Below are 10,103 nucleotides of genomic sequence, written 5' to 3'. Positions count from 1 at the left end.
TTTAACTAAACTATTCTTAATTAATAAGAATCTTGCTTTTTATCGCCTCGAGTAAATAAGAGGCTTTGAGGAAGTAAAATTAATTCCTCCTTGATTTTATAAGTAGATACTTATTTTATATCAAAATAAAAAATTAAGCGAACACTTCTTATTTTAAATGGAAGCTGACTTTTTTTTTTTTTACATAATAATAGACGAGAATCGCACAATAGAACCAAACATTAGTGTAGGCGTAAAACCCAAAGAAGTGTGCAAAACCCCCCAACACCATTCAATTTATTTTTCTTTTTCTTCAAGTCTTGTCTTCTTTTATACTATAATAAACCCTGTTTTTTTAACTCAACTCAACTATGGCTTCCTCACGCGAAGAGCCGATCTCCAATCCCCCAACCAACAACAACGACGACGATGACGTGGCAGACGACGATTACGACGAAATCGAAGAAGAAGACGAACAACCAAACCGAAGACCAGTAACTGAAGAATCTCAAATGCGTTCCGATAGGGCTAAAATGGAGAACTTATTCCGTCGTTTATCATCCGAACAAGTACCTATTCGTGTCCATGACGTCATCATCAAAGGCAATACTAAGACTAAGGAATCCTTAATCGAAGCTGAAATATTGCAAGCCCTAAAAAGCGCTGCAACTGTTCAGGAATTGCTTAAGGCTGCTAGTATTGCTAATGCCAGGCTTCAGCAACTTGATATTTTTGATTCTGTTAGTATTACTCTGGATTCGGGACCACCGGAGTTGCCTGGAACTACTAATGTTGTTGTTGAGGTTGTTGAAAGTGAAAATCCACTTACTGGTAGTGTTGGCGTTTTCTCCAAGCCTGAGGTATTCTATCAATTATGATGGAGTTCATTGCGTTATGTTTGATTATATATATGTTTAAATTAACTAAAATTCTGTCTAGTTGATTGATTTGTGAATGTGCAACATTTAATTGGGGCATAACACATAACCAGGCCCTCAGCTGGCAAGTAGGCCCTCCAACTTTGGGTCACTTCAACTTGTCTCCACTTTTTCAGTTGAATACTCCAACTTACAAAATGATCATCTAGGCACCTCCAAAATTTATGTGCCACGTCATCATTTGTGTTTATGTGTTCAACGTTATACAAGTTGAGGTGCGTACTTGTACACACCCAAAGTTGGAGGGCATACTTGCCGGCTAAGGCCAAGTTTGAGGGCCTGTTTATGTATTATGCCTTTAATTGGCTGCACTACTATGGAAAATTTAGGAAAAATTATACTGATGTGCGTGTTCAATATTTGTCCCTTATTCAATCATTGTACTCTTAGGGGTCATTTGGTATGCTTGACAAACATAAATAGTCCTAAGATAAAATTTAGCACTGCCTTATCCCTTATTTGGTTACGGATCCTGGGATAAGTCATACCAGGATTAGAAATAGTAACGGGATAAGTTACTCCTGCCATATGGTGGAATAATAGTACCGGGATTAGTTATCCATTGATAAAACAATGAAAATGATAAAAATACTCCTGAGGTCCCTCAAACCCTTTGTCTACTGGGGGAGGGTATTTTTGTAAACAAACAATGTCTTCTTAGAAATTATACAATGCATGTTATTTTTAATACAACAAACCAAACAGTCAATAAGAAATGATACCAGAGTAACTAATCCCAGCATAACTTGTGTTCAAACCAAAGGACCTCTTATAACTCAGATATGTCACTTCCAAGTTTCATCTAATTTAAGCTTGGAATCACAACCAATTTAAACAGTCTAGGTAAATGGCTAATGGCTGCTTTATTCGTAGACTTGGACATCTATGTTTCGTGATTTGTTTTTGTAGTTGTAAGTTTACCGTTGTAAAACCTATTATCTGGCGTTGCTTTGTTGGCTTGTTCCCAAGTCCCAATTATTTCCGACCATGTGAGTGAACATGATATCCACGGACCTATCTCTTAGAGTCAGCTAAGGTTTTGTTGTTCATGTTATATGGAGATTTGAAAAATTATCCTCATGATTTGTGTCTTGATTCTATCGTTGATCTCCCTATCTTCGATCAGAACTTGTTGGAAATTTTTTTTTTTTTTTTTCGAAACAGGTAACATTTTGTATTATAGACCAGTAGTGGGGAAGTACTGAAAACCCCTTTACAAGAGAAAAAGGAGAAAAAAAAAAAAGATTAAACAAGAGTCACTGAAGCATAGCTGCAATCCTAAAATGAATCAAGAACATCTAGGATTGTCTCTGTATCTTCAGGGTATGCATTGGTACACCAAAAACAAAGTAGCCTAACGCAGGTGAGCTTGATCATCTGAATTGTACTACTTCTATTCTCAAAACATCTGGCATTCCTTTCTTTCCAGATTGTCCACCATATACATGCTAGGATGATCCTCCAATTTCTTCTACTCTTTGTCCCAATCCCAGCCTCCTCCCAGCTAAAAAGAGTCTCAACAATCTTGCTAGGCATTGTCCAAGAGATGCCCCTGAGATTGAGAAAAAACTTCCATAACTGGCTTGTGACCTTGCAATGTAGAAATAAGTGTCCTACAGTTTCAGCTTCAGTCCCACATAAGTAGCAGTTTGAGTCTATGGTGATGCCTCTCTTCATCAGGTTCTCATGTGTCAGCACAGCCTCCTTAGCTAGCAACCAAGTAAAGCAAGCAACCTTGTGTGGTATCTTTACTTTCCAGATGTGTTTCCAAGGCTAAATAAAGGTCTGTGGCGCTATTGTGTTCATAATCTTGTACCCAGATTTCACCATATACTGCCCTTTGGTATGTCCAGTCCACCACAAACAGTCCTCTCCATCTTTCACCCCTTGAAAAGTTTCCAGAACGCTAAAAAGTTCAGTCAACCTGGGAATTTCCCAGTTGTTCATCATTCTCCTGAAAATCAGCTCCCAACCTTGAGGTGACCACATCTCAGCCACTGTCTTATTCTGATGTTGAGCCAAAATAAACAGATCAGGAAAGGAGTCCTGCAAGCTCCTACTGCCAACCACTTGTCTTTCCAAAAGAGTGTTTTATTACCATTCTGAACTTTAATGACAGAGTGTCTCTTTAAGAAAGGCCACCAGGCTCTGATGGACCTCCATAAGGTCACACCATATGGATTATTTGCCTCCTTGGTGACCCAGCAATCCAGTTCCCCATACTTTATCGTGATAACATTTACCCAAAGAGATTGAGGCTCCTTAGAATACCTCCATAGCCACTTCAATTTTAATGTCTTACTATGATTCTTCAGATTTTTAATACCAAGACCACCCTGTTTTTTGCTAATAATCAGTTCTTTCCACTTTACTAAGTGGAAATTTCTTTTGTCACTGTCCCCTTGCCAGAAAAAGGATTTTCTAATCTTATGCAGTCGTTGAACCACTCCAGAAGGGATAGGGAATAGAGATAACATGTAAGTTGGTAGAGAATCAAGCACTGCATTAATCAAAGTAAGCCTGCCTCCCAGAGACAAATACTGAGATTTCCATCTGGACAACTTCTTTTCACATTTCTCCAAAACTGCATCCCATATCTCTTTGGATTTTGACTTTGCACCTAGTGGCATCCCAAGATAGACAGTAGGTAACTGACCCACTTCACCTCCCAAAATTGAGACCAACAACTCCAAATTAGGGACAGAGTTAATGGGATAAATTTTAGCTTCTCCCACAAAATTTTTGGATCCTCGTAGCTCTTCTAACTCCTTCGCTTCACATAAATGACCATCAGGTGGCTAGGGTGTGGCTTAGTATGATTTTCCAGTCCTTATATGTGTCTTATCCGTTGTTTTGGTAAGGATGAAGTCTAAGGCTTGTGTTTGGTCGAAACTGTTACTATATTATGTTATATGTCCTTGCAGATCTATCCTGATAATGTTCTGTTGGTCACTTTTGCATGTCTGGTACCACAACTATATCTCCACTTGTTTGGTCAAGACCGTTACTATATCTAGTTATATGTCCTCGCAGATCTCTCCCGATAAAGTTCTAATGGTCATTTGAATCCCCTGAATGAAGTTATACATATTCTCCCATAATTTAGTTAAATCTCATCATCTAATCGTATTTGAAGACCGTAGACACTAATGATACTGATTTTCTTCTTTCCCATAGTATTATTAACGGGATTGTGAAAATAGAAAAAGAAGGGAACTTGTCTTGAGTTGGTTCTTGAAGCTTTCTTCTTTTGTAGTCTTTTCATCTCCTTTAGGCTTTAGCTCCCTAAATACCGAGATTCCCAACTATGGAAGAATTGAATAAATATTCCAGATTACAAACCTAAACTAGGATTATTTGACTTGTAAAAAAATGGACCTAAACTAGGATGAATCTAGAGCAATCTAATTTATAACTATTTTAAATCTCTTGATTTTCATTACATCTCCTCAACTCCTCAAGCCAAGATAGTGAGCAACTTTAGTTTGCAAGGAAAAAATGGAAAGTCAAGCTGAGTATGTCGGAAAAGGTTATTGATTGAAGGGACAATCATTTTTTGATAAGGATGCTGGAAGGAACAACATTTTCATAATACAGTTGAAATAGTGTATCCGAAATAGTTTACAATCACCAAAAAGAAAAGGGGGCTGGGATTCTTTCTTTGAGAAATTTGTCGGTAACTGCAGAAGGAAAAAATGTGCTTCCTGCCCCCGTATGAGAAAAGTCTATTTGCCAGTTTCTGGAGAGAAGTATCTATTATACATCTCCAGGGCTTCATTAGTGTTGCTAGAATATGAGATTAAGAGTAATCAGAAAAGTGGTTGAAACAAAGATCAGGAATTCAACATATAGAGGAGGGATTCTTTGCACAAATTGTAATCTCGTGAAACAAAATAAGGGGAGATATTTACCCGCGAGGGTGGCTAAGTTGGTTGAGCATGGGACTTTCATAATGGAGGTCTCGGGTTCGAAATCCCCTACCTACAAAAGTAGGGGATTTGCCTTCTGGGTCGAGCTCGTCGCACATGGCTTGCCTAGTGCAGGTTATCTCTCCTGTGTGATTTGCGGGCTATTGCACAGGAGCGGGGTTTACCTTGTGCGCACCCAAAGGGTAGCGGTTGTGGGTTCCCTTGTCATCAAAATAAATAAATAAGGGGAGATATTTTAGGCACGAGTTTTGACTGGAAATTCAAATTGAGATAAGGGCCTCAGAAGCAAACTCTGATAATTTGAAGGAAAAAGAATAGAAGAAGAGTTTCTTAGGATATTTGCCAAAGACCTAACCAAACATTGATACGATGGAGAAAAGACACAATAGCCTAACACTGATACCACAGAGAAAGACAAAAAGAATTTTGAAAAATGTTTTTTGTTAAAATTAAAAAAAAATTGGTCAACTTATGAATTGAAGGAAAACTTCAATCAGGCAGCGTAAGGCCGCCCTTGCGTGCACAAGAATCACTTAGGTGTACCTGGATTGTAAAGGTCCTGATTATGTGAAAAAACGAAGAAGAGAGAACTGGACTTGAATTGGGCCTTGTAGCTTTCTTCTCCTTTTTCGACTTTTTCCTCCTTTTTGTCGCATTTTTTCTTTTTGGGCACCCTAATTACTGAGATCTTAACATGATAGAATTATCAAGAATATTCTATACTATTAACTTAATCCGATAAAATGAATCAAGATAATTAATTCTCTCGACTTTCACTAGAGGCAAAGCAAAAATATGGGTTTGAACAACTAGTCCTATCACCAATACTTTTACGTTTACAACTCTCTTCATAAGCCCTGATTCTACAATGATGTCAATCTTGTTGATTTTTTTTATTTAGCCTACAGCACCACAAGTTATAGTCTGTATTGCTTATCTCTAACGAAACCCTTATCCACTTTGTGTGTTGGAGACATGCAATATTTGCTCTCCTCTTTAGGGTACTGGGTATCTACTAATTTTATTGATTTTCTCAAATGAAACTACTCTATGTCTCAACTACTGATCCAAATTTCGAAATTTGGACTTTTCTCTTTACCCTCATTTGTCTGGTAAGATTAGAGATCCTTCCCCTATTTAGCGCCAAAATTGGGCGCCGATGTCGGGGAACAAACTCCTTTGTTCACACCTCTCCATTGATGTTGTCGAAGGTGAAAAACATCAAAATGTGCCAAATGTTTGTTAAGACTCATTACAAAGCGTGATTAAGGCGTGCACACTTCAATGAAGAAAGCGCACAAAGCAAAATAATTACAGCAAACAGTAAATGCAACCAAAATTTTATTTCTTATTTAGATAAATAACTCAGCCAAAATTAATATGAACCAGGATGTTACCTGTTTCAAAAAATAAAAAATAAAAAAAATTAACCAGATTAAAGATATTTCGTTCACCTGGTATAACACTGGAAAAAATATTGCAAAAATATCTACAAGAGTTCTCTGTGGAAAACAGTCAAGCCATAGTTATAGTAAGTGGATTACTATCCATTAACTGTTAAAAAGTTAGCACATACCCCAAAGGTGAAGAAAAGGCAAAGCTCCTAGCCTCCTACTGAAATTCACCTTCCACTGGCTGCATAAAAAAAAAAAAAAACACAAATGAGCTTAGGGTTAAAAAATTGATATTTATTGTGAATTGTCATCTACATAGAAGGCTAAACGGTTTCTATCTAGTAAAAGTTAACACTGTTTTAAGTTGGAAAAAGAAAATGCACCTGGAACAATTAAGCTTGTCTTTAGCTGTGTTTAAAGATAAATTAGGAAAAGAAGAGAAGATTGGCAGTATTGTCGTTGGGGCTGTAGTAGTGACTAGCTAATTGCAATGACTGTTGAGGATGTTCAAGCAGACATAGTTGCGTGTGACACTATGTGCTATAAAGGGGCAAAATTCCCTAGGTTTGTTGTGATTCAGAAAAAGGAGAAAATATGTTCATTGAACTTAAAGGATAGATGAAGATGAACATCTTTCTTATTAACTGTTCTTTTTTTTTTTCTTTTTTTTTTCTTTTTCTGGGTTGATAAATCAATCTTTTCCTATGAAGTTTCCCCTTCTACTGTGTAGCGAAACAGGGTATCCAGCCCCACCTTGGAGTGAAATATTTTTGTAGAGAGAGATAGCTTTCCTGATTTGAAACCTGCGAGTTCTTAAGCTGTTATGTCTTTTTCTTTCAGTTTGCATTTGTAACTAAGAACTGGCATAAAGACTATGTTTTGTGACCCTGCTATTGATGAACAATTTATTGGGTTCTCTCACGTGGTGCTGTAAATGTGCTTCGGATTTGTAGAAGCAACATGCTTATATTAGTGCTGTTTTTTTTCCTTGGATTTTGATTATAACTTTAATATGCTTCTGTAGGCTAGAACTTGGTCACTTGAAGGTTCATTGAAGCTGAAAAACTTGTTTGGTTATGGGGATATATGGGATGGGTCTTTGGCTTATGGCTGGGACCTGACTTCGGAAGTTAGTGCTGGTGTGTCTCTACCCAAATTCAAAAAATTGATGACCCCTGTGACAGCTCGATTATCTCTTCTTTCTCAAGATTGGCTGAAGTTCTCCTCTTATAAAGAACGAGCTTTGGGACTTTCTCTTGGCCTACTGTCATCCAGAAGCCATGATTTGGCATATAGTCTCTCTTGGCGAACCTTGGCTGACCCATCACAAATGTCATCAAGAGCAGTGAGGAGGCAGCTTGGACATAGCTTAATTTCAGCTCTGAAGTATACATTTAAAATTGATAGGAGAAATTCTCCATTCAGACCAACCCGAGGATATGCCTTTCTTTCGTCCTCTCAAATTGGTGGCCTCCTACCAGATCATCGGGGTTTGCGCTTTCTCCGTCAGGTTCGTACAGTTCACTGTGTTATTTTGTGTCTTTTATCTCTTTCTCTTTTTTCCCAAAAGTAGATTTGCCATCTGTGTGACTGAAACCTCTTTTAAGTTTTTTTTAGAAGCTTCTGTTACTAGTTCCTTTTGGTGCACTTATGAGGTCCCTATTTGTATAGAGGATTGGACCTCTTTTGTTGAGAATCATATTTTGGTGTAGATTCTCTTCTTTTGGTATAGGCTTGTATGCGGGGACTTCCCCATTTGTTAATAAAATACTTACCTTATCAAAAAAAAAAAAAAAAAAAAAAAAAGAGAAGCTTCCCGTTACTAGTGTGATATCTCGGTTTCTATTGATGTTGGACAGTTACATTTAACTGCAGTTTTCCTTTCACCATTCTGTTTTAATATTTTAGATGTAATCTGTATTTCACTGTCATTTCTGACCGACTGCTAGTGGCAGTAGAAGTTTTGTAACTCGTTCTGGCTATCTGCCTGGTATCTATTTATACCTTAGAGTCATATATTTCCCACCATTATGACAGTCTGATTCTGAACCTATATATTCTTCTGAATAGCAAAATGACAGTTTAACCATTATGGATTTCTATGCAGGAGTTTGACTTCCGCTACGCTTTACCTCTGGGATTTTATAATGCTGCTCTCAACATTGGAGTTTCTGCTGGTGTAACTGTCCCATGGGGAAGTGGGTTCTTACGTCTTCCCACCTATTTACCTGAGAAATATTTCCTCGGTGGTAATTCTTCTCCAGTTTGTGCACTGGGAGGCCCATCATCTTTGTTGGGCTTTAAGACCAGGGGTTTGGGCCCTGCTGAACCTAGAAGGCAAGTTACAGAAAATTCCGCTGATGAGAGCTCTGATGCATCTTCTACAATGGATTTTGTGGGAGGAGACCTTGCGGTTACTGCTTTTGCGGACCTTTCTTTTGATCTACCATTGCGGGTATTGAGAGAAGCTGGAATTCATGGCCATGCTTTTGCTTGTACCGGAAGCTTGAACAAATTAACGGAAAATGCGTATAAAGATCTATCTTTACAGAAATTCAAAGAATCATTCCGAGCTTCGGCTGGATTTGGTGTCATTGTACCGACCAAGCTCTTCCGAATGGAGGTAAGTAATCCATGTTAAGATCTGCTTGTGGATTTTTCTTCTTCGCTATAAAATTTGTTTTCAGGTGCTAAAATTTCGTCTTCTCGATATATGCTTCTGAACTTTCATTTTACCATGCAATAGAAGCTTTTTTCCTCATTTTATCATTCACATATATACTTTTTATTTGCTCATTTGCGCCTTTCTCCACTAAAGCATCCTTAGTAGAGCATGCCCTTCCAAAGTGTCTCACCCTTTGAGCAATAAGCCCATTTGGCAGTTTTTTTTTTGGCTTCTTGCCTTGGCCAATACTTGGACTCATAATTATCTAAATCTGAATTTGGTATCAGATGTTCAGACGCATAAATGTAGTATGTGGGAGTCGAAATTACAGGATGATAGTGGACATTAATTTTTTCAACTGTTCTGTCTCCAGTCCATACTAGTTTCCCGGGCATTTCTGACTTTAATTCCATCCATCAGGTTAATTACTGCTACATACTGAAGCAGCAAGAGCATGACCGAGGGAAGACTGGTGTGCAGTTCAGCTTCTCCTCATCTTTCTAGAAACTCAACATTGCATGTTTTGTTCCTTTTTGTGAATTGATAAGGGCATGATTTCCTTCTGGTAAAATTAACACAGTTTTATCCCCCCGTTTCTCTGTTTTGTCTGAGATGCGAATTTAGCCAGCCCCATGAAGTGCACTTCAGTTGCAAACTCTGGATAATTTTCAATCCACTGTTAACAGGCAAATAATCTTCGGCAAGTATTACTATACATGGTTTCCTTTGGACTGGAATTTTAAGGACAATGGATGCATTGATTTTCATGTGGGTGAAAAGATCCGCTGCTCCTAGTTCCCATTTGTTATTGCTAATTCACTTTTTATTCATTGATGTTTTCGATGTGCTATAGTCTTGTATCAAGAGACTCATTCAATGCGGAGGACCATTACAATTTCCTTAACGGGCAACCTTACAATTTATTTGCAGTAGTCCGAAGAGATTTGCTACTGCATGTGTTCATCCTAAGTTGTTTCTGAAGCTTTTGGAATGATGATTTATCTACTATAAATCATTGGCAAATCTGAAGCTTTTGAGATTTAGTTAGTACTTAATGTTATGGCAGCATTGGCAAGTCCATAAAATTCATGGACTACTTTGAAGTGACGAGCAACGAGTGAATAAATTGTGAGGGAAGAGGGCACTAATGTAGATCAGCTTTATCGAACAAAACTCTGTGAAGGTTAACCTTTTTGTA

At 37.9% G+C, this 10,103-nt stretch overlaps 1 protein-coding gene across 1 annotated transcript; it reads left to right on the top strand.

The window, feature by feature from the left end:
• Window positions 1-225: 225 nt before the first annotated feature.
• Window positions 226-9,809, top strand: LOC132627894 (uncharacterized). Its single transcript, XM_060343504.1, has 4 exons — window positions 226-839; window positions 7,265-7,750; window positions 8,348-8,863; window positions 9,326-9,809. Exons 1-4 carry the CDS (start codon window positions 351-353, stop codon window positions 9,407-9,409), a joined length of 1,575 nt encoding a protein of 524 aa, XP_060199487.1. The 5' UTR covers window positions 226-350; the 3' UTR covers window positions 9,410-9,809.
• Window positions 9,810-10,103: the final 294 nt, after the last annotated feature.

This window comes from Lycium barbarum, chromosome 2 (genome assembly GCF_019175385.1).
Source record: "Lycium barbarum isolate Lr01 chromosome 2, ASM1917538v2, whole genome shotgun sequence".
Classification (NCBI taxonomy): Eukaryota; Viridiplantae; Streptophyta; class Magnoliopsida; order Solanales; family Solanaceae; genus Lycium; species Lycium barbarum.
Note: the sequence above shows the minus strand (reverse complement) of the source record. Positions and strands in the feature narration are given on the sequence as shown.

Excerpts from the sequence above, each read along its gene's own strand:
- LOC132627894 (XM_060343504.1), top strand. The coding sequence starts at position 351 with ATGGCTTCCTCACGCGAAGAGCCGATCTCCAATCCCCCAACCAACAAC. Across the intron at positions 840-7,264 it reads GCGTTTTCTCCAAGCCTGAG|GCTAGAACTTGGTCACTTGA; the intron begins GTATTCTATCAA and ends ATGCTTCTGTAG. Across the intron at positions 7,751-8,347 it reads GTTTGCGCTTTCTCCGTCAG|GAGTTTGACTTCCGCTACGC; the intron begins GTTCGTACAGTT and ends ATTTCTATGCAG.